The sequence below is a fragment of the Microcebus murinus genome, chromosome 11, assembly GCF_040939455.1.
Source record: "Microcebus murinus isolate Inina chromosome 11, M.murinus_Inina_mat1.0, whole genome shotgun sequence".
Lineage (NCBI taxonomy): Eukaryota > Metazoa > Chordata > Mammalia > Primates > Cheirogaleidae > Microcebus > Microcebus murinus.
In genome coordinates, this window is record NC_134114.1 from 57927866 (window position 1) to 57953558 (window position 25693).

Genomic DNA, 25693 nt, shown 5'->3' on the forward strand with positions numbered 1-25693 from the left:
ACCTTGAGGGGCAACACAGCCTTCTCTGTGTGTTCTCGTCTACTTTCCCAGGAAGGGAAGAGATCGGTGAGATGTACAAAAATGATAAGAAGCCTTCCTTACAAAGAGGTCCACTGGGATCCAAGCACATCTGTTCTCTTATGGTCCGCTCAAGTACAACAGATTCCTTTCATTTCGGCTTTGAACTGATGGATGCTAATCTAGGACCTTTCCAACTGCGAGCCTGGTCAGAGAAATGACAGCAACATTTCCCAGTGGCTGTGCCCCCAAGGAACAGATATGTGCTGCTGCATTTAAGAGCAGCCCATGTTTTGTGAATACAAGTTATCATTCAGTAGAATATATGCCCGGGGAAAACATTTTTCCATAAGGAAAACTGTTAACTTTTAGTTTTAAGAAGAGATCGGTATCTGAAAGTTTCATCTGAAAGATGGCATTCATTCTTTAAAGTAGAGTTAGAATAAATATTCCATTTTATAAATTCTTTGGATTAAAATGGTTTCCAAAAAACAAAGTTTTTTATTCTGGCTCCTTTTCTACTTTACTTCACTATCAAAGGGCACTAAAATGGGGAACATTTTGTTTTTATTTCTAAAACTATCTATATTCAGTTTATCACTAGTGCCATGTGACTTCTACAAATAGATGTTACCCTAAATTTAAGGTCTTTATTCAATCATAGCCTTTCCCCATGAAACACTCTTCTTGGAATTATCAAGAAAAGATTTGTTTTATAAGCTCTTTAAGGCTAGGAAATTCTCATTGTCTGCAATCCAGCTATTATTACAAAGACTATCTGTGTGCTGTTTGACATAGAACAAATTGCTATAAAACAATTCCTGGGTCATCCATAACTTCTCTTCCGGGGCTAAGGTATGTGTGACTTTAACTCAGAACTTCCCATGGGGGCAGGGGGAGACTAACAGCATTGGGTTGGGACGATACTTTATCATGGGGACAACATCTAACACACTGCAGTGTGTTTACTGTCTCTGGGCCCCTCCCACAAAATGCCAGCTATGTCTTGCTGTCACTGTGACAATGGGGAAAAAAAAAAGCATCTCCCTTTCCCCACCTGAAACACTGTGGACCCCGAGCCCCTTCTGTATTGGCAGAATGGGGCACAAGTCAGGTGCCACTCAGCACCTGCGCTGCAGCTGCTTTTGGAGCTTGGTTGAATCACAGAAAATCTCTAAAGAACATCTACAAACCTTCCTGTTAGACATAAAAGATTCTGCCTCCCTGACAAGCTTACAGGGCAAGCACTTGATAGATCTCATGACTATTCCCAGCCTTACTGTGATGAAGCTCAATCATGTTCCCACTGCGCTATACAATCAGTGACTCACAGCCCCCAAAGAGGACCCAAGTTCTGTGTGAATGGGGGTGGGGGTGGGGAAGGCACACCACGCTACTGATGCGGAGCCATGGAGATTTCTAGCTGGCAGGTCAGGCAGGGGCAGGATTGCCAAAGTGAGGAAACAAACCTCTCCGTTACATTTTTTCTCTTAAAGCAGCAGGCCCAGAACATACCAAAAGAATGAACATCTCTCCTTGATTTTCCAATTTTTCTCAGTTTAAGCCAATCTTCTCTGCAACATCATCATAACAACCTTGTACCTAATTCTACATGGCCTGCTGTGCAGCTGCAAATATCCCATTTTGAACTAGGGAGCTGTCTGGCATTTAGTAAAGATTGGTAGTTATTCTAATTTTATATTCAAAAAGATGGCTGGGCGCGGTGGCTCACGCCTGTAATCCTAGCACTCTGGGAGGCTGAGGTGAGCAGATCCTGAGCTCAGGAGTTCGAGACCAGCCTGAGCAAGAGCGAGACCCCGTCTCTACAAAAAAAGGGAAAGAAATTAGCTGGACAACTAAAAATATATAGAAAAAATTAGCTGGGTATGGTGGCACATGCCTCTAGTCCCAGCTACTCAGGAGGCTGAGGCAGGAGGATCACTTGAGCCCAGGAGTTTGAGGTCACTGTGAGCTAGGCTGACACCACGACACTCTACTCTAGCTCAGGCAACAGAGTGAGACTTTGTCTCAGAAAAAAAAAAAAAAGATATTTTCAAAGATAGCTTACACATTAAGATTTGTTTTTCTTAAACATAGCTAAAAGTGAAATAGCCAGGAAACATTTTATAGCACAAATGCCTCCTAATAATATAATTATGCAGTCATCCAGCTTATCTTTTGCCCAAGAAAAGGAAAGACATTACTCCAAGCCATTTCAGAAGGGGGGGGGGAGACAGAGAGAGAGAGAGAGAGAGAGAGAGAGAGAGAGAGAGAGAGAGAGAGAGAGAGAGATTGATTATCCACCTGTCTCCCTATATACTCCAGCAAAGGAGACTCAAGGAAATGTTTCCTGGAAGGGAGTAGCAAGTGACAGGAATAGGTTCCAAGTCTCTGTTTTCTCATCTGCATTAATACAATGACGAGACTGAACCTGATCAACTACAGGATCCTGCCCAGCCTGACACTGTGAGCTTGAAGGCAGCAGAATAACAATTTCAATCAAAATCTACAGACCAAGGAGGGAATTAAGAAACAGCTGGTGGAAGCCAGGGCTCGCTATGGCAAGGGTCCAGTACTAAAGGGGTGTGGACGGATGGGCCTATAGAAAGAGCCACCAGGGAAGTCCCGCAGTGGCCAAGGTGAGGGCCCACATGGGGTCCGAGCTGTGACACTCCTTCACAGCAATCATTCCTAGGTGCAACAGAACAGATCTCTGGAGAAAAGGTAGCCCCAGTCTAAAAGCCAGGGCCCAGGTTTTGGCTGAGACAAGACAGTGTGAACTAAAATGCTCAGCCCCTACCAGCTGACTGAATGGACCCCCTCATGGCCAGAGGAATATTCAAGGGCAAAGTTGCCTGCCAGGAGGAGGGAGGTCAGACAGGCCTTATCATGCCCCCCTCCCTTCTTGGAGACTTCCTTTGTAACCCATTAACAGGCCTAAGGGTATGCAAGACAAACCTGCAGGCCCTCAGTTTGCAACAAATGGTGGCTTATCTCTGGTAAACAGTTTATGTTAAAACATTTCAGGTCTTTAGACAAAGCTTCATGTCTTTAGCCAATTACAATCTAAAGAATCTTTAAACCCACCTATAACCTGTAAGCCCCCCCCCCTTGGAGATGGCCCTCCTTTTTGGGCCAAACAAATGTATGCCTCCCACACATTGATTGATGGCTTTACCCATAACCCTTGTCTCTAAACTGTATAAAAAACAAACTGTGACCCAGCCACAGCGAGTCCACTTGCCCAAGGCCTCTTGGCAGTGGGTCCGGGTCATGGTCCTCAAATTTGGCTCAGAATAAATCTCTTTAAAATTATTTTGCAGACTTGGCTTTTTTCCGTTGACAACAGCAAGGAGTAGACTACATTCCTAGTGAGTGCCCCCACAGCAGGACTCAGGACACAGATGGCCCCAGAAGAATAAGTGTTTGGTGAGTAGGGAGGAAAGCAGAGCAAGCCTTCCAGCTTTCCATAACCTTACAGAAAGGGAAAGTTGCTGGTTTCTCCTCCCTCTAATCCACATCCTGCCTATATAGTCTCTGGCTTCCTACAATTTCTACCAAGAATTCTAGAAATTCCTGCAATCATGTTCAAATGTTAGTTCCTACCCAGACAACGTGGCCTCTTTTTATAACATCCTTCAACCTTCTATGCCTCTGAGTTGGGAAGGAAAACATAAATTCTAAGAAGTCAAGACTTGAAAAACCCCTAATTGGGCAGGCTCCCACCCCTGGCAGCATTCCTTTCCTCCCATCCCTACTAAGCCTGAATTCATGTTCTCCTGGAGCTGCGGTGGGTCATTACAGAAAACATCAATCACACCTAAGACCCCTGACACGCTAACTCGGAGGAGGCATAAACTGCTCATCCCCACGGAGTGAGTTCCTGCTCACGGATGACAGACACATCCCATGGAACAAGCTGCCATTCGTCATGTCCACTTTGCGCGAGCTGCTGTTTTATGTCTCCTCATCCCATCCGGCACCACGGTTTTGTAGTTTAATTAATAGCGTTCAATAACAACATTTGTTGCTGGCATTAAGACAGATTTTAGGTAGCAGCTGTCAGCTTTGAAAATTGACATTTTTGGGGAATATGAGACTAGCCCTTGCCAACCTCCGCTATGGCGTCTAGATTCTGAGAGAGACATTTTATTTATCTTCTCTCACTCAAGGGCAGACTTCAGGGTGGCTGAAAAGTGAATCTTCACACCTACTAGAAGCTGAAAATCTGAGAGGGTATAAAGTCCATATTGCAAAATAACTCCACGTGTGGTAAATTTATACAACACACTAAGTAGAATTTTTGCCGTCTTTTCTATTGACGTGTTTATGGCAAATCCAAACTCTTATTTTATCAGAAGGGCAAACTTATTTTTTTCATATGTTGTTAGGTACCCAGCAACCCACAAAAACATATGGTTTTAGTCTGTCAAATATCTTCATAGTTTTTTTTTCTAATAATAGAAAAGTGAAGAAAAGAAATACTAGCTCACTGTAAAAAAAAATTTGTTTAATAATAAAAAGAAGAAAAAAGTTATCCCTAATACCACTGCTATTATAAGTTTGGTTTCTTTCCTTTCAGGATTTTTTCTATGTGTAAACACACTTATATTTTATTTTTAAAATGTAATAATTCTATATATACAATTTAGTTACCTCTTTTCTCCTCACTTGATTTAAAAACACATGCCAATGCAGAACCTAACTAAACAACAAGTCACGAAATTAGCTGATGTTGCTGCCATTTACTCTCCCAAAGCCCAACATTAACAGACACAGGAAAGAAAACATTCAAGAAAGGAAGGACTAAGAATCAGGATTCAAAACCTTGGCTTTATAGTTTTACTGAAAATGTTCATTGACCTGGGCCTGAATCCCATCCGCTGCTTCCTGTGTTACAAGTACTCAGTGAACAGTTTATGGAATTAATACAAATGAAAGGCCAGAAAGTGGTCACCATGGTCCCTTCTGCTACAACAAGAAGACTGTCACTATGTCATAGACGGATTGAGAATCAATGTATGCAACCATCACCTTAACAACCACCTAAAACACAAGCAAGCATTTCACGTTTTTTTTTTTTTTTTTTTTTTGAGACAGAGTCTCACTTTGTTGTCCAGGCTAGAGTGAGTGCCGTGGCGTCAGCCTAGCTCACAGCAACCTCAAACTCCTGGGCTTGAGTGATCCTTCTGCCTCAGCCTCCCGAGTAGCTGGGACTACAGGCATGCGCCACCATGCCCGGCTAATTTTTTATATATATATCAGTTGGCCAATTAATTTCTTTCTATTTATAGTAGAGACGGGGTCTCGCTCTTGCTCAGGCTGGTTTTGAACTCCTGACCTTGAGCAATCCGCCCGCCTCGGCCTCCCAAGAGCTAGGATTACAGGCGTGAGCCACAGCGCCCGGCCGCATTTCACGTTTTGATGCATAACTCTCAGCAAATAGACTCTAAAAGTCCCGTGTCCTTGTGTTGGTCCCTTTCTAACAGTAGGAATTATTAAAAACTGAAGAGAAAACACCAACATACTGGGAAAGACATTGTATTTATATAAGCTATCACCGACAGGATTGTTTAGTTTCATCTTTTAAAAGGAAGATTATAAAGTGCCTATGATAAGTTGAATTTTTTATACTAAAATATAACAAAAAAAAACATAAACAAAGAAGTAAAGGCTAAATATGAAAAGGTTACTTACTGTCAAAGGGAAGCTTAATTATCTGTGAAAAATATGCCCAGAATAGGTAACTAACCATTTCTATCCTTGACTTTTCTCCTTCTAGCAATCTTTTAAACTTTTTAAAGGTGGTATGACCCCCACCATGAGCATCTGAAATACAGCCCATTTATATGTCACACCTACTTTTGAAGGAGATACCATGACTACTTAACAACAGCATCATGAGTTTTAGCAGAAAAAGGACATTTCCTGTCTTTCCTGTACCATGCACAGAATGACCACATATGCAGCACTTTGCATTCTTTCCGTCAACAACAAAACTAATACTATTTCATTTTGATCAGAAAACTACCAGGACATTTTGGCACATACTATCTCTTCCTCACTTTGGGCTCCCATTACCTCTATAATACTGTAGCAACTACTACTATTCAGCCACCTTTTAAAGGTAATCATTAGGCAATAGAGCTGCAGCATACCATATTTTTATGTTATTAATATGAAGTTCAAACATCAAGAGTTCATGCTTTAACACTACCTTTTTACTTTTAGCTATTTTCCTGCTTCCTCAGGTGGTATTTGTTTTGCTGCCTCGCAACTGCTGAAACTTATTTTAATTCTTTTCCTGTAATTTTAAAGTCTGCAAAAATGACCGTAAGTAACTCTCCAGACTTACCATGAATATGAGATGCATGCAATCAAAAGGCCAGTACCCAGCCAAGTAACCAAGTTTTCATCTCTGTACAGGTCTTGACCAAGGTTGGGTACACAGATGGTAACATTCTTCCCATGTTCATCTAGAACTTGTAAAGAAAAAAACAAACTAATCACAGTCAAATTAGAAAAGTCTATTGTAACTCACAGAAGCATTACTTTTGGGAAAATGCCAGGTAGCTTTGGTGTCCCCCTTTAGAACAATGAACATTTATCACTGGAAACTTCTACTCTATAGTCTGCTTCCATGCAGACTGGACTTTTGCTATTTCAAAGAACCACTCTCCCATGTCACCACCACACACTTGAAACAAGACCCTCAGATTCTAGCTCAGTGCATTGATTTTTGTATCCTGACACTATACTTAATTCATTTATCAAGTCCAAGAGTTTTTTGGTGGAGTCTTTAGGGTTTTCTAGATATAAGATCAAATTATCAGTGAGCAGAGATAATTTGACTTCCTCCTTTCCAATGTGGATGCCTTTTATTTCTTTCTTTTGCCCAATTGCTCTGGCTAGGACTTCTGTCTTCAATAGGAGAGGTGATGGTGGACATCCTTGTCTAGTTCATTTTTAGAGAGAATGCTTTCAACTTTTCCCCATTCAGTGTGATGTTGGTTGTAGGTTTGTCGTATATGGCCTTTATTACTTTGAGGCATGTTCCTTCTGTGCTTAGTTTGTTAAGGGTTTTTATCATGAAAGGATGCTAGGTTTTATCAGATGCTTTTTCTACACTTATTGAGATGAACATATGGTTTTTGGTCTTCATTCTATTTATATGATGAATCATGTTGATTTGCATATGTTGAACCATCCTACCATCTCTGGGATAAAACCTACTTGATTATGGTATATTAGCTTTTTGATGTGCTGTTAGCTAAGATTTTGTTGAAAATTTTTGCATTTATGTTCATCAGGGATATTGGTATAGTTTTCTTTTTCTGTTGTGTCCTTGTCAGGTTTTGTCTATCAAGGTGATACTGGCTTCATAGAATGAGTTAGGGGAGTGCCCCCCTCCTTGAATTTTGGAAGTTTCAGGAGGATTGGTAGTAGTTCTTTTTTGTATATTCGGTAGAATTTGACTGTGACTCCATCTGGTCCTGGGCTTTTGTTCTTGGGAAATTTTTATTACTGATTCAATCTTGCTACTCATTATTGGTCTGTTCAAGATTTCTATTTCTTCCTGGTTCAATCTTGGGAGGCTTCCTGATAAATTTCCAGGAATTTATCCATTTCCTCTAGGCTTTCCAGTTTGTGAGTGTATAGATGTTTACACCAGTCTCTGACGATCTTTTGTATTTCTGTAGTATCACTGTTGTGATGTCTTTTTTTTCATTCTGATTTTGTTTATTTGGATCTTCTCTCTTCTTGATGAGTCTAGCTAGCAGTTTATCAATTGTTTATCTTTTCAAAGAACCAACTTTTCATTTTGTTGTTTCTTTGTATTTTTTTAAGTCTGTATTTTATTTAGTTCTGCTCTGATCTTTGTTATTTCTATTCTTCTCCTAGCTTTGGGTTTGGTTTGTTCTTGTTTTTCTAGTTCCTTAAGGTATGATGCTACATTGTTAATTTGTGATCTTTCTACTTTTATTGCTGTAAGTATTGAATACTATAAACTTCCCTGTTTCTACTGTGACTTAAGTAGTCTTTATTCTTAGATTAATGAAAAATGTTTTTTTAAAAAATGTAGTACCACCTGAAATTAAAAATAAAGTGTTTTATGTTTCTAATTGATACCTTTAAAAAAATACTGTAACAAAAATTTCACTCAATTAAAACCGGAAATTCACATATAAGCAATCATAAAGGAAAATCTTAAAGAGTTAAGACGGGGCTTAAAAAAAAATTAAATCCAGGATAGACTATACTTACTGTAAGATCTACAATTATATCACTTTCCACTATTACTAGGTATAAGGACAAGACCATAAATAACACACTTATATACCAAAACTTTCAAAATCATCATTGTGGCTGGGTACGGTGGCTCACACCTATGATCCTAGCACTCTGGGAAGCTGAGGCAGAAGGATCGCTTGAGCTCAGGAGTTTGAAGTTACTATCAGCTAGGCTGATGCCACAGCACTCTAGCCCGGGCAACAGAGTGACACTCTGTGTCACAGGGGAAAAAAAAGAAAAAATCATCATTGCATTAGGTTTCCAAATTAAGAGGAAAAAAGCTTTAATTTTCTTAGAGCCTAAATTTATTTGATTTGATTTCTACAAGCTCAAATATACCCAAGCATACACACATTTATATACACTTATGTGTATGTGTGTATATGCATGTACATCTATTTATTTACATGTAAATATCACAAAAGTGATAAAGAGAGAAAAAGTAGCTTTGTGTAGGTTACTAAAGTGGCAGAATCAGGCTATAAACCTAGGCAGTCCAACTTCAAAGCCCATGTTCTAATTACTATGTTCTGTTGTCAGTGTATATAAATGTCATTTAAGTTGAGCAATTCGAGGCCATACAGGCAGTAAACGGTGGGTCTGGGCTCAGATCCTGTCCCCTGCTTCCCACTCCCCCATGTGCTTTCCACTCTCTCTGTTACTTTATTACAGTCAGAAAAATGACCACCTGAAGAAAAGGAAATCAATAACCAAAACAAATAATAACAAAATAATAAAAACAAAATAAACAAAGCGAAACAAAAATGTTCCTTGAAAACACAGAACAGCAAAATGCAGACGGGGCCTAAAAACAAACTCAACGGCCCACCTTTACTCACGTCTTTCCTACACATCAGAAAGACTCAAAAGAAGGAATTTCTATTTTTATAGCCCAATTTAAAGACTTCATATCATGAAAAAGTCTAGATCACCTCTACTGTGATTTACTGTGTCTCTAATATTTAAAGAGCAGCTCATTCCTCCACACATGAAAATATTCACATCACACATACGCCCCCCCAAACAAGGCTGGCTTACCTACATCTACAGGTTTGCTGGACAGGGCTGAGAAAGTGAGGTAGGTGACATAGCAGCTTATGAGCCCTGACTGCAGGAGCCCTGAGTGCGGCTGCCCTGGAAAACAAGGAGAGGAAGACTGAAGGCAGCTTTTAAATGTGAGCGATAAGAAAGCATATGTCTCAAAAAAATAGATCCCTCCTCCCACAACAGTCCTCAAATTTGAGTGTCTACCATTAAAGGAAAAAAAAGAGGTTCCTGTCAGATAACATTAAACAGATATTAAAGGGAGGGAGTCATACACTGGGCCTAACATGGCTATTTTCAGAGATGCCAACACCTTAACAAACCTACAGCTATACTTAAACATATCAGCTAGTGTTTCTGTGGTTCATAACATTAGTTCTTAAATCACAAGATCAGAAAAAATTTACTATCATGATTTATAAGATCACTTAGTTTAGTGGGTTAAATGGTAAGACAGATTCCCTAGAGCATTTGTTCTAGATTCTACAAGGTCATCAGACACAGTCTATAACAAGGCAAAAAGCTCTTATCTGTCAATGGACAAAAAAAAAACCTTTGGGAACACTGATTAAATACAAGAGCTGATCCGGGTTATTAGGAAGGCCATGGGGCTCAGCATTCATTGGGAGAAAAGCTTACAAGTTATAATGTATAAATTAAACTAAGAGTTTAGATTGTTCAGAGTAACCAGGATGACAGGGGATGTCTCTTTCTTTGGTGAAATTTTCAACCACCTATAAACATCAAAGGATTTAGTTTTACCCAGTTTTCCCTCTGGTCAAATTTGTTTCCAGAATCGTCATTATTAAATTCTAATTACCACTAAGGGTATATGAATAGACCCTTTTAATGTTGCCCTTTGGCATGAGACTAAGACTTACCTTAGCAACTAACGGCATTAAACCAAATATTTAAAAATATTATGGCTATTTGAAAAGATTAGATTTAACCCAAAGATTTTAATCTAAAAACCAATAGTTCGCTTTAAGAATTCTTAACTGATCAATTAAAGGGATTGGGAAAATAATACTCCCAATTTCAATAGTGGACTTGAAATTTTTAGTGCAGAAAAACTTTTTAAATTATTTGCTGTTAGTTATCTTTTAAAACCACTATTTTAGAAAGGATTCAAGAGGGCTATGAATTTATTGGCTATATTTGCCTTTTCCTACCTAGAAACCTGTATATCATGCATTTTCATCACCTATAGAATAAGATATCTACAAGAAACATCAGACAAAGGATATCTCTCTCTCTCATCCCAAGGACAGTATACTGCCTTAAGAGATCAAGAGTAGCTGATAAATGACTGTTCACTAATCTACTTTCTAAAGCACTTTTTATATCCCATTGTCTTTCTTTTGCCTTTGAAACCAACCATGAGCAAGGCCAGGCTCCTGTGTTGCTGTTGACTTCACTAAGGAAGAACTTGGGTGTAAGGAAGGCTGGTTCATTGGGCCAGCTACTCTCTGAACCAGGATCAGATTCCCTGCTAAATAAACCACAATGTCCACAGCCTTGAGTGAAAGATGACCCCGGAAACAACTCCTTTGAAGCCCTCTCATTCAAGTTTTATACAAAGATTACAGGTAAGCTCATAAACACTGAGCTTGACATACACTAAGGGCATTTCGCATTTAAAGGCTCTATGTGGTACACTATTTAATAAATGCACTATCTCCCTATTCACCGTCTTCCTAAGTTCAAGTCTTTTGAGGTGTGCTTTGGCAATTGCACCCAGCCCAAGCATGGACTATGATGGCATTGAAGCCCCCTTTTCCGACTGTAGACCTATCCACAGTAAATTAAGAAATGACCCCAGTTTCCAAAATATCCATTGGGTTCGCTCAAAGACACTTACAAAAAATATAAATAAGAAAGAATGGGGAAAAAAACATGCTTACGCTCTTGGACCCAGGGTGAGATGGCTACTGCTGAGATAAGCAGACACAGGCCTCCATTGACTCCCAGGAAAATTTTGTTTTCCGTGCAGCCGTCTTTTTGTGTATAGAAAACTGCCATCAAAATCAATCCTCCAGTGGCGACGGAATACATCACGAGTGTCGCCAGGGCCAGAGAGGCGTACCACAGCTTGTTACTGGCTGTGCCTGCAGTCCTGTTTCTCCAGGAAGCGGGAAAGAGGGACAGGAGGGAAGACAGGTCAGTGAAGCCTACCATTTGGGACAACATTAACCATCCCTCAGGTCGTGACTGATGCTGTCAGGCCCCAGGACTCAGGCCGGCGTCACCCAGCTGCCCGGAAGACACCTCGTTTTACCAATGTTTATATGCTCCGACAAAGCTAGAAGGGGTCTGGTAAATATGCAAACTTCTTGGTCCAGGCTTAGAATTTTCTCTAAACATGGAGAGAGCTCCATTTTCCGACTCAAACGTATTCATGAACTAAAATGAATACTGTCAACCCACATAAGTGACTGAGGCAAGAGTCCCCATCAATCGAGGTTTACTGAGCCAGAGTTTGAGGTCATGCCCAAGAAAACATAAGTCACAGAATCGTCTGTGGCCTGTGCTCCAAGAAAGATTTCAGGAGGCTCAGTATTTATACATTTCTTTAAAGAGGAGAAGGAAGGCAGGAAAAGGAGGGTAGGTGGTGAGCATTCCCTAGATTTGAATTAATGCCAAGTAAACCTAAGTTATACATAAGATAAGGTAAACATTCAAAAAGGGAGCAAAGGAAGAGTTAATTATGTAAATTCTCAGCATAGGGAGAGGAGAGGAATGATAGATCTCATCCTATCTTTGCTTTGCACCTGGGAAAAGCAGCTTGTCATTGACATTATCAGTGTAAAATTTAACAAATCTCGGATCCTGGACAAGGAGTTAGGTTTAGGCTGCAGACCTAAAGATACAGTTGACGTGTCCTTGTTTATGGGCGGATATACATCTTGAAAAGGTTAGGGGCCAGCAAAGAGTTAATTTATGAGCAATTGGTGAGGGCAGCCGCAGGGAGGCACAGGAGGCCTCTCCTCTCGTAGGGGTCTGGCTGCTGTATAGCACCTAGACAGCTGTCTATTCGGTAAAAGGACAGCACTGCTGCCTGACTCAAGTCTCCAGGCTTCACTTTCCCTTTGGTGCATGATGAGTTTCGGTGGTCCTGAGGCCTTTTACTTTCCTTTCCAACACCTACAGACTTTATTCTAGCTTCTCCATTCTGAATGTGAACTACCCTGGGACAGTTTCGGGTAGTATTAAGAAGCTCCTCACTGGGGTTCTCTTCGAGTGTTCTCTACAAACGCAGAGCCCAGGAGGGCCACAGTCTTGACCCCAAGTGCTGTAAGTGGCTCTTGCTGGTACCCACCTTGTCGTTAGGGAGAAGGAAATTAACTTCACTCAGAACCAGATCCCTGGACTGAAAAGGATGACCCGTAACAGTGCTACTTCTCCAAAATAACATCAGGAAATATTAAAGGAAAATTTGAAATTGAAAAAAAAAAGTTAAACGATCAAGAGGAATAAGTTCTGGTGATCTGCTGTACAGTACGGCGATGATGGTTAACAGCAGGTCTTGTATATTTAAAAATAGCTAGAAGAGGGGCTTTTGAATGTTCTCATCACAGAGAAATGACAAAAGCATGAGGTGATGAATACGCTAACTACCCCGATGTGAATGTTATACGACATGCATGTACCAAAACGTCAAACTGTACCCTATAAATATGCACAATTATGATGTGTCAATTAAAAAATAAAAAGAACCCAAAAAATGGAGAATAAAATCAGTCAGAAAAAGGGTAATGGGATGTATAATAATGAAACTAAAGCAAAGGATTAAAGTGCTTTCTAGTTTCCATTAATATTAATAAAGGGATAGGACAAATAAGTGGTTTAAATCTACAGAAATTGTCCCGAACAAAGAAAAGAGTGTTCATAAATGCTAAATGAAGAGGACAGAACCGCACTAGGGAGAATGGATTGAAAGAATCACTGTCCTCTGCCTTATGATTAAATTGCTCTTTGTAGCCACATTCTCCCAAACCTTCCTTTCAGAGAAAGCAACTTGCTTAATGTCTTCACAAAACTGGAAAGGGTTCAAGCAACCCAGCTAAAATGTTTTAATGATGAAAAAGTCACTGCAGCCAGAGACCGAGAAAATAAGGAGGAAAGGCCAAAATGATAATGACCATCATATTCCTGAAACCGAGCCAGGCACTTCAGTGACCTCGGAATTATTCTAACATAAAAGGCAAGCTAAGGAAATGAGAGAAAATGAGATTTTAAAGGCGGTTGGGGGTGGAAACCTAAGAGCCAAATAATAATTGATGACAGGAGACAGCATGAATTATATATAAAAAGGTAAACACTGCTGGCTGTTGCGTGGGGGGGGACCAATTTGTTCTTTACTAGTCTTTTCAGTTATGTTATTAGTATGCAAAGGACTTTCTTATAGTCAATTTATATTTATCGCCTCAGAGGCTTGTATTACCTAACTGCTTAATGTCTCCACTTGGAGGTCTAATCAGCATCTCAAACTCAGCACAGGCAGGCTCAGTAACTTCCCAATGTTCATACCTCCTTCCCTCCATCCTCAAACCTGTTCTTCTGAAATCTTCCCAACCTCAGACAACAGCAAGTCTATTCTTCCAATTGTTGGGAAGAAAAGGTTTTTTTTTTTAAAAAAAAACAAAACTGTAGTCACCGTCCACTCTCTGCTGCTCTCCCTTCTCCCACCCACTTCCACCCAGAGCCATCTTCAGAACATACCAGAACTACTAACTACTGCTACCACCTAGTTCCAAACTACCCTCCCTCACCTGGATTATCTCCCACTGGCCCCTTGTACCGCTGACCCCCGCTAATCTTTCTTCCATCTAAAACACAGATTGTATTTCTCCCTTTCCAAACCCTCTGGTGGCGTCCCAGATCACTTGAAAACCTAAGCCTTTACACTGGCCCCTGAACCCTTTGTATTGTGATTTCAATTTTGATACAGCACCAACACTTCAAACCACAAAATTTGGGCTAGAAAGGAAAAAACACATCAAACATTTCGTCCAACCACATCCTTTTACAGTGTGAGAACCGAAGTCAAAGGGGCCAATGGATGTACCCCACTGTGAAACAGCAAGCTAGAGAATGAGGGACACTAAAATCTGAATTTTCCCAGTTTCCAGGCCCATGGCCTTTCTATCCTACTCTTTTGGGGATCTTCTCCTTCTCAAGAAGTTTACAAAGAAAGAAAAGAAAGAAAAAGTACTTTAGTATTAATAGTTCCAGCAAGCATATTTTCTAGACTTGTAAACAAGAGTCTCTGATAAAAAACACAGTAAAAAAAAAAAAAAACCCACCAAATTAGATAAATTGAAAGAAAAATAATATTAGTGAGCTTCCTAGCTTATTCCTAATTATACACAGACAAACCAAACATAAATATTTTGACAAAGGGGATTTTTGTTGGGATATAGGCCTCAAAGTCTGGGTAATAGCAATATTATTTGTTGCAAAGCTCTTAAGCCATTCATATTGAGTGGTTTCTAGGAAGTTTTTAAAGCAACCAAAACTCTTCTAAAATTCCTGTTAAAACTTGGCATCATCAATTAGTCCCAGCAAATGGCTTCAGAATCAAAACATTAAAGTCAAAGTGAAGTAGCACAAGTATTCTCAAGGGAACATACTATTTAATGGGCAAATCCGGCACTCAGCATCCAAGATGTTAATATTTTACCATGAAGTTTCCTATTTGAAGTATATTTGTGAAAATATAAGGATGATGTATTTCTTCTCTAATAAAAAAATTCAGAGTGAAAGTACTTCAAGAATTATCATGGAGGCCAGGCACAGTGGCTCACGCCTAAAATCTCAGCACTTTGAGAGGCCAAGGCAGGAGGACTGCTTGAGGCCAAGAGTTCAAGACCAGACTGGGCAACATAGTGGGATCCAGTTTCTATAAAAAAAATAAAAAAAGAATTGTCAGGCATAGTGGTGCACACCTGTAGTCCCAGCTGCTTGAGAGGCTGAGGCAGAAGGTGAGCTCAGGAGTTTGAGGCTGCAGTGAGCTCTGGTCCCCAGCCTGGGCAACAAAGCAAAACATTATCTCAAAAATAAATAAATAAACAAATAAAATAAATCATGGAAAGAATGAAAATTAATCAATTAAAATTCATTTCCAACTTATTGTTGGTATTTCTTGTATACAACTGAGAAAATAGGGTAACTTAAAACCATAGTCACCCATTTGGCTTATCTTTAGGAAAACTCTGCTGCCTCAAAATAAGATTTAGTAGAGACATATATTACTAGCTTTCAAGGAAGACTCAAAAAGCAGAAATTGTACAATAATTTATATGAGAGCACAACTCAAACCTGGAAATCTGATAAATGTAGAGATTAAGATAAAAAAATACTAAAACATATCTGGAGTGCTACTTGTATGACTATTCAATGTTTTATAAATCTTTTAAAAACTGGGCACATTTGGCTGTGCTTAATCCAGTATTTACCAAATAATAAAATGATTAACACTGTCCTTTTGTTCATTCATCCCAGCAACTACAACTAGATCTCATGATTTGCTCTTTAAAACCAAAAGAAAACTACCAAGCTGACGTACAGATTCACAATAAAAAGTACTTAGAGAATTTAGACAGTGTGTTTTGTTTTGTCCAGGATAAAAATAAAATCCACATTCACATGGCACATTGATTTTTTTTCAAAATTCAGTATACAGTAAAATGCCTATAAAATATACAAAACAATAAAAGCTTTACTGAGTACAACAAGCAGTTATTTTTGTTTTTATAAGTAAAGAAAGTAAAGCAGAGAACAGTTAAATCCTTTGTCCAGAATCACACAGAGTCAATCTGGCCTTAGAACTTAAGGGTTAGATTCTTGTGTAGTTGTCATTTCTTCAATGTGGCTTAGCAAGAAATAAAACTAGCTACTAGTACTTCCCATTTAGCTTAGGATATGAATTCTAGTTTCAAGGCACTTAGAAAAAGTATATCTTTTTAAAAGGCAAGATGGTTTCATAAGATAGCACAACAGATCTTCCTGAGGAAGGGGTCCTTCTTTCCCTTTGGGAAGTTGAGAAGAAACAAAAAATTTTAAAAAGGAAAGAACTATTCTATCTCATACTTTGCAGAAGATGAACGTTCAGCTCCAAAGTACGGGTCTTGTTTTTGTTTTTTGTTTGTTTTTAATCTCACAAGGGTAGGAGCCTAAGAAGAAGTCTACACAACTTTTCGGTCACCACAAAACCCACAGACCCAGGACGGAAGGTACAGGCAATGGGGCTGCATGTGGCTAACTTACACCACCCAGTTGACTCAAAGCCCAGACAAGAGGGTGGATTGGGGTCAAAAAGTGAGAAGAAAATAGGTGCAAGAAGGAAGGGTTAAAAAGGAGAGAAGAAAGTACTGGAGAAGAGTAAATGAAGAGGCCCAAAAACCAGGCATAAAGAGAAAATGCCAGCAAAAATCGTATTTGGTATAAACAGGCTGCTAATTCCTGGCAGAGTAATTCAGAGAGCCTTTATCAGCACTGTGGGCAGTTTCTCTGAGTCAGTGAGTGAGTTCACTAGGAAGCTTTCAGTACGGGCACATACCAGTTCTTGTTCCACTTATGTGCAAACTCCACGATCAGGAAGAGCTGGATGCCTATGAAGAGGAAGCCTCCAACGGCTCCCACGTAACGCCAGGCTGCAAAAGACCATTGAAACGGCAAAGAGGTGAACTTCCCATGTGACTGGCGCAGAATAGAATAACCACAGCTAATTTTTTACTGAATGTTCATTGCACCTGTTAACGCATTTCATTCCCACACAGCCAAATAAGGTGAATATTACTGTTATACTCACTTCACAGATGAGAAAAGTGAGAGTCTATGTAAATTTTAAAAAATCTCACAGCCAGGAAAAGGCATAGTTGGGATTTGAACACAGGCTGTCTGGTTCCAGAGTATCCAAGCTTAACCTCCATGCTACAACTGCCAGATATCCTAACAGATGCAGTAATTAATAAAATCCATGATGATCCACAACTTAAAGGCAAAAACACATATTGCCAGAAAAATCAAAGGTTCTAATTTTATGGGGTTAAAAAATCATCAATGTCCAGGGAGGAAATGAGGCTCAGACTAGGGGGACAAGAGCTCAGGTCTACTGGCTGTGCCACAAAGGAGCTATAACCTTGGATGAACCATGTCACATGGGTGACAGCTTGTCTATGAAAATGACTGAGCCAGACTAGAGTACTTCTAAGTCTCTACTTAGTCTAAATATACTATTCTAATACATAAAAGTATCTCTATGGAGAATTAAGAAACTAGTTAACAGTATTTTAGGTGAAAGCAAGACTTGGATACAACATCATTAAGGAGTATATGGAAAAACTAGCTAGACCCTGATATGTAACTATTTGAGGGACTAAAACAATCTAAATGTTTTTAATACCCTAATTAGGAAAATGAACTCATTCAAGAGTGTTTTAGACCACTGAAAGTCAGGCTTTTGACCCCAGCTAATATGAAGAAGGCTACCCTGTTTCAGCTATGATCAAAGGCTTCATATTTACGAACTTTGGTAGGCTCTATGAATAAGGAATATAATTCAATGCTTCATAGCTTCATGCTTTTCTTATCCCATTATAGTTGCAATAGAATTTTAGTTGCTAAAAAGCCCTATGCTGCCTGGGTTGCTAGATTTTCTGTACAGTGCTCAGAACGAACAAAGTCTCCTGGGCTGGTAGGGTCATGCCAATATGCCAAACTGGTTTTTTCAAACACATTTTAAGTGCTTCATTTTCCCTTCAGACTAATAACCTTAAAATTCTAATTCTTCAGCCAGCAGAATAACAAAGGTCCTCTTACATCTGCCTGGAAGGTCCCAAGAATGGGGCCAGGAAAAGAGGCAGAGCACAGGGAGTGAAGAGGATGAAGGGTGGGCAAGTAAGGCAAGAATTTTTTTTGTAAGCCACAAAAAAATCAGTAATTCAAAATACCAAAGGTATCCCGGACTATGCCTTTGAACAATTTCACCAAATGGGTGAACAAAATAAATATGTACCCAAAATACCCCATTAGTACCGTTCAGAAAGGTCTCCTGATCTGGAATGAAGAAGGCTCCAGAGCACAGGGCCCCCAACAGCAGAAGTTTAAAGAACCAGAAGCTGAGAAGAGGAAAAAAAAAAAAGAGGAAATGTATTTAAATGATATTTAAGGAAGGACATAAGACTTCTTAGAAGGTAAGCAAGTCAATCTCTGATTCTGCCATAGGCAATATTCTCTCCAAACGGAAAGGGAGGAATTAGGTGACTGAAGAACGTCTTTCCTATAATTCAACAGACTCGGTACAGCCTCTGATGGTGCAAAATACCATCTCGCTGCAGGCGAGGAAATAACCTGAGAAGCGGTCTTGATACCTGTCTCAGGTTAAATTTCTCCTCAGGTACCAGGTGTTGCAAACAGGAATCTAGCTCTTTGGCAACTGCGTGGTGACGAGTTCCACCTTCTCCAAAATCAGCCATTTCAACTAGAGGAACAGCAGTTAGAGGATCTGCCGAGAAGAAGGGATCCCGGAATACTGGACTGGAGATAACAGAAGGAGAAAGCTATCCCCACGATCACCGCGAGACTTACCCGTTGTGAATATAAGCTCTACAACTTTTGCTGTTGTGGATTTTCAAGGTCAGCAGACAGAAGATGAAGAAGAAGCAGGCCATTCCAAAACAGACCCTGTACACCGCAGAATACCCCACCAGCTTCTCGCAGGTGTCTCCAGCTTTAATGCCTTTACACATATCTTCAAAAAAAGGAATCTGAGGAGAAAGAGTTTCACAAAGTCACGTGTTAAAATTTGGTGAAAGGGAGGCTGCCACGGAGTGCTCGTTCACTCAGCCTGCAACTAACTCACAGTCCACCGTGGAAATGGATCACTTTCACAAAGAAAAAGACTGAGGAGGAAAATCTACCCTCTAAAGACTTTTTCTTAATTTTCTCTGAATCTTTTGTAAAGATACAGTGCTCACGAAGTACTGGTCAGCCTTTACTTGCTCCAAATGATTTCGGAAATCCAGCAGCAGGATTTTCAAAAATTACACTTGTAATATGTGGGTATATTTTTCTTGAAGTGTGTAAATATGTAGAATAAAAAATGAGAGACTTGCTTCACTATCACCCCAAAATGTCATTCCCCTCCTCTGAATAGTTAACAATTTGGTGGGTAGGGTATTTTTATTAATTCACATATATAAATGTGTGTATACATATACACAACACACACACATACATATTCATATCGTACTATATATGTAGTAGGTATATTCAAACAGCTTTTTAAAATAAGATTGTATGTAATGTTCTACAATGTTTTTTACCAATTAATAAGCCATGGAGATCTTTCCCTATTAATACAAAATACCCCACTTCATTATTTTTAATCACTATACAATATTTTGTAGTAAGGCTCAAAATTGATAACCTTTCCCACACTGATCTTATATTTTGTTCAGGTGGGGTTTTTGTTTTATTTTACTTTGTAAATTTGGTTTTTGATATCACAAACACTGATTCAATAAACATGCTGTGTAACCTCATTGTACATGTGCCACTACTCACATGGGACAGACTCCTGAGCTAGAAATGGAATTAGTGGCTCAAGTAGTACAGGTTGAGTATCCCTGATCTGAAATGCTTAGGGCCAGAAGTGTTTCAGACTTGGCATTTTTTTCAGATTTTGGAATATTTGCATTGTATTACTGGTTGGGCATCCCTAATCAGAACATCCAAAATCCGAAATGCTCCAATGAGCATTTCCTTTGAGCATCATGTTGACACTAAAAAATTTCCGAATCTTGGAACTTTCTGGATTTCAGATTAGGGTTACTCAACCTGTATCTACATTTTTAAATTTCAACAGGTAAAGTCAAATCACATTTTCAAAGGCTACACCAATTTATATCCCACCAATAATATCTGACATTAGTCATTTTCCCAACCTGGGCATCCAATTTAAAGGCAAAAACCCAATATCCTGTTTTAATGTACACCTTTCTAATTACTAGTGAGGCTCAATATCTTTTCTCAAGTTTATGGACATCTGTATTTTTCTCTAAATTCACTGCCAATTGGGTTTTTCCTTGATCCACTGGAGCTTTTTATTTATTGGTCTTAATCTTCTAATGAATGTTGATAATAATGTCATAAAATAAGGATTTAGTCAGTGGTAAAAAAAAAAAAAAAAACTTGTTTCTTATCAACATCAAAGTTGAATACTTTTCAGAACAGAAAATAAGTTAAATTCCAAATATGAATTGCTGTTATTCACAAGAAAAAGATATCACAGACCAAAAAATGACACAAAACTAATGGTAAAACTGAAGTGTGATAAAGAAGAGACTATTGTTTCTTCTCTAGAAAAGATCTTAAAGAAACAATGATAACTGAGGTTATCAGGATTTCCATAACCAAATGTTAACCGAAATAAGAGACTGGGGCAAGAATCTCAATCAATTGAGGTTTATTGAGCCAGAGGTTGAGGTCACACTCAGAAAAACATATAAGTAACAGACTTATCTGTGGCCTGTCCTCTGAGATGTTTCAGGAGGCTCAGTATTTACACATGCTTTAAAGAGAAGGCATGCAGGAAAAGGGGGGTAGGCAGTGAGGCAAAAGGTTACATCCTCCTGACTTTAATAAGAGCCAAGTGAACCTAGTTATACATAAGATAAGGCAAACATTCCAAAAGGAAGTAAAGGAAGAGGTCATTATGTAGACATCTCAGGGTAGGTAGAGGAATGATTGATCTCATCTTGTCTTTGTTCTGCACCTAGGAAGATAAGCTTGTCATTGACATTGTCAGTGTAAAATTTAACAAATTTGAGTTCCTGGACAAGGAGTTAGGCTTAGGCTGCAGACCTAAAGATGCAGTTGATAAGTCCCTGTTTATGGGAGGATATACTTCTTGACAGGGACAGGGGCCAGCAAGGATTTACTTATGAGCAATTTGTGAGGGCAGTCATGCATGAGGCCTTCTGCTGCCTTTTGTAGGGCTCTGGCCAATGTACACTTTGACGCCAGGTTGGGAAGTAACAGCTATTTCTTGGTTAAAAGGACAGCAGTGTCAGATTGAGTGCCTGGCTCAATCTCCAGGCTTAATTTTCCCTTTGGCACAATGAGTTTGAATGGTCCTGAGATTTTTTATTTTCCTTCATGTAAGAAAAAAAGATTGCCATAAACAAAAGGAAGACTAAATATAATTAAAATCCCACTTCCTCTAGTCATTACTACATCTGAATGTGAAACATGTTTTTCCAAACATTCCCAAATAAGCGACTCAGGCAAAAATGCATCATTTCTGAGCCCCTATTACTGTCGCTCCATTTTCAAGAACAGATGTGAAAACCTTGTGAAGAAATGTCCAACATTTTGTTTTCAACAACTTCCTAAAATTGCAAAAAAAATTTTATATCAGAGCAAGATCTAATGCTGTATAGAGAGATGTTACTGCACTTATGTGACTGGGCTATCAAACTAACACATGGTACACGGTTGCCAGACAAAACACGGAATGTCTAGTTAAATTCAAATGTTACATAAACAACATGTAATTTTTTAGTATAAGTGTTTCCCATACAATATAAGGGGCATACTTAGACTGAATATCATGTAGGACATACTTATACTAAAAAAATTATTCTTTGGCAAGAAGTGAAACTCAAGAGAAGGTATTGGGGTTCTGGACACACCACCCCAAAATACAACTGCAGGAGACCAGAATAAAGTATATTTTGGTATATTCTGAGTAGCTCTGAAAAGCTCCCCTTTTATATAAAAGGAATTTACATTTATAGAAGAATTCTACATTAGTAAAATTTCTGTACCAGGAAGAGGGTTGCTCCCCAGGAGATAACTGTTATTAGACTGAGACTTTATCTGCACAATAAGACAACCTTATTTCCCATACATTTTCTCCTGTCACTCTCCCACAACTTAGGTCAACACTCAATCTAGGCCCCTCCCCAGAGGCCCCAAGCCTGTCTTCCTTTGGGGAGTTCAGGATGCCATAGAAGCTTCAATCATCTCACATTTTGTGGGACTCTCATGATTCATACAAAGTTAAAAATGGTTTTCCTCTTATTCATCAGTCTCTCGTCAATTTAAAAAGGTAAACCAGTGCAGGGAAACAGAAATTCTTTAGGTAGAACTCACAGTTGGCAGGACTGGATGGATGCAAGAATGAAGTGAAGGATTGGGGGAGGGTCCATGGGACAAAGAGCAGGAGTTTATTTTTTAACACACAGAGTTTGAGGCACCCTGTGGGCAACCCCCACCCACTGTGGGGCAATCCAGTGAGATCCTCGGGTCTTGGCAACTGCTTCGGACAGCAATCAGGGCTGAACACAGGGAGATAGTTGACACCCACAGGCAGGTAGTGAGAAGTTGCACAAGTACTTTTGGAAGGAATCTGAATTTTTAGCTGTGTTTAATGTGAGTGAGCAACCAGCATAGTTAAAATCTTCAGGTATTAAATAGAGGAGACACATACAAAATGAACATCTCAGATACTCTAGCCCGAAACAAAAGTTAACCTGTGTGAGTAGCAATGGTGACAAGGAGGTGATATTGCTTTAAATCTGTAAAAGCAATATTCATGAAGGAGAACCCACACAACCTCATTCATTAGGCTGCTTTATTTCTATGGGATTTATGGCTCTATAATAACCATTAAATTCTTTTCTTCTTCTCTTCTATCTTCTACTCTCAACAACACCCACTCCTGAACCTGCCCCTCAACATAACTCCACACACTGTCACCTCTTTCATCTACACCAGTCCCTTTTCATCTTTAGACTCTTCTCTACTCCCTGCCCCAAACCCACTTCACTCCTTTTCTTCTCCCTCTAAAACCCATTTCAAGGAGGATGCTGATAGCAGCAGGCCTGAGCTTCTAAGCCATCATCTCCAACAAATCCCCTCCCTTGTTTACTCCAGGCCACCTGGAATGTGCCAGCCCTGGGCCCTCAGCTCTTCAAAGGGTGAGTATGTGGCACCAAAGGTTTCATCAAAATAAAAGTAGGCAAACAACCCCCCAGCTCCAAACACTAACCAAGACCTCCTTTGTGCTCTGTGGGTGACTTAGCACTTTTAGCCTTCCATAGTAAGTGGTGAGTATTTTGGGCAAAGAACCTCCACGTTACAAGCTGGCAGTATTTTAGCAAGGGAAATTTGCTCTGATTAAATATTTGCTGTTCCAAACTCCATCCCAGTTTTGGAAAAAGAAAACACACATCGCATACAGAGTCCGCAGCACAGGGCGAAGAGGCTGTGCCCGTTAAGGGTGTTACCTCTTAAGTCCGGCTCTGGGCATCCAAGGACACAGCCCGTGAGCCGGGCTCACACACTGCGGCTGTGTTATTTCTGTACAGACCTGAAAGCAAGGGCTTTCCTTCTAGTCCTCCAAGCCACAAATTACCGAGCAAGAATAAATAGTTCATGCAGACTTCCAATCCTAACTCGACTGCTGGCTAACCTGGGCAAGTTACACACACACACACACACACACACACACACACACACAGACACAGACACACACAGACACACACACACGCACACACACACACACACACACACACACACACACACACACACACACACCGTGAGCCTCAACGGCCCCACCTGTAAAATGAAATAGTACCGCCACTCATCTCAAGCGGCTGCCCTGAGAATTACATCAGCTAATCCTGCGAAATGCTTGTGATGAGGAAAACCCCCATCTATTACTTGGCGCACATTAGCCACCTGAGACCCCCAACCCTCACGGAAGGCCTGCATCAGCATAATACTAACCTATTACCTGGTGGGCATTAGTCACCTGATACCCCACCCCTTGGGCCACCCCAACTTAATAAAAGTGGGAAAAATTGGGTAGACAGGGCTCAGAATTTGGTGGTGAGGCTCCTCTGAGCCGGTCGGCAAATAAACTTTGATTCTCCGACTCTCCGCATGCCACTCAGTTTGTCCTCGGACCACCCGCTATAACACTTGCTGTAACACCTGCCACAGTTACCCACTTGCCACTGTTTACCCATAGCAGTCACTAGGTTAACTTCTTTAATTCTAAAGAGCTAGCCACAATACAAAAGATAGTTCCAGGGGAGGACCAGGCACATTACATGATCCACTGGCTGATATTTTCCAATGTAAACATGATGGGAAACTGAGCACCTTAGAACTCGGTAGATCTTCTGTTCACTTTCCTAGAGGATACACTACAGATTAACTTTCAATAAGGTGAATCCTTCCCTGTGTTGGGCTCAGCAAACAACACCCCAAAATGAAGGCCTCATAAGCAAAGGTTTTTCTCTGACCTCCTCCTGCCCTCCTGTCTCCCGGTCCCATTCTGCTCCAGGCTGGCCATAGCAACTAGAATCCCTTTTCCCCAAAGCCAGCCTTAGAACCTAAAAATATCATTCTAACTTTCCCCCTGGCTTTCTGTGTGAAAACTGGCCATAAAGAAATTATCTGACCTACCTTGTTTGACTGTAGGTCTTAAGACCCCTATTGCAGAAGGGGTCTATCCCCACACCTGGGAGGAAGGAATGCTGCTCAGAGGCCAAGAAGAACCTAGACAGGCCTTGCTGGGTTTCCCCACTCAGTCTTATTAGCATCAGATCATACTCTTTTTGTCCAATTGTACTTCTACACAGCTGTAAATACATTGTGAAACCTAACCATAAAAATGGGCAATTTCCCCTGCATCTTCGGGTCTTCCTTCTGAAGGCTCCTGTGTATACACATTTAATAAATTTGTTTGCCTTTTCTCCAAGTAATCTGCCTTGTGAGTCAATTTTTCAGTGAATCTGCAGAGGGCCAAGGACAACTTGCCCCTGGGCCCCTACACCTAGTACATTTATATAAGAACTAAGTTCTAAAACACAGCACTCACCTGTCTTTCAGAGACCTAGTCCCCACCCAAATGAAAATATATCTGAACTCACAAATTAGGAAAACTATTTCCAAAACATGAACACAAGTATTAGGCTCAAAAAGATGGGAGCTAGATGAAAATTCATATAATTCTGTCCACATAGGAGAGATGCTAGTGTGTCCTTCTGACAACTTCAACCTCAAATAAATATGAAAAATTAACAAAAGAGCTATAAAAAGTCCTCCAGGTCTAGTTGGCCAGGGGCCCAGATGCTGTAAACGGAGGAAAAATATATAGGCTTTGGGGGATGGTTATCACGAAATGGAGAACAAGAAGATGAGACTTGTGGTTCTACAATATAGTATTCCTTGAGAAAGATGAGAAAATCCAACATTAGCAAAGTTAATTATTCTTACATTTCATCCTGTCGAATTTCTAGAGCATTGAATGAAACCAAGC

The 25693-nt window shown here is 40.0% G+C and overlaps 1 protein-coding gene across 1 annotated transcript in view; it reads right to left on the minus strand.

The window, feature by feature from the left end:
• SERINC5 (serine incorporator 5) overlaps positions 1-25693 on the minus strand; it is an 89260-nt gene that overhangs the window by 8608 nt on the left and 54959 nt on the right. Inside the window, exons 3-8 of the mRNA XM_012766794.3 lie at positions 18946-19124; positions 18394-18476; positions 16916-17009; positions 11259-11470; positions 9349-9444; positions 6374-6500 (exon numbers count right to left, since the gene is read on the minus strand). Of these exons, the coding sequence (XP_012622248.1) occupies positions 6374-6500; positions 9349-9444; positions 11259-11470; positions 16916-17009; positions 18394-18476; positions 18946-19124 (791 nt within the window). The remainder of the gene's footprint in view (positions 1-6373; positions 6501-9348; positions 9445-11258; positions 11471-16915; positions 17010-18393; positions 18477-18945; positions 19125-25693) is intronic.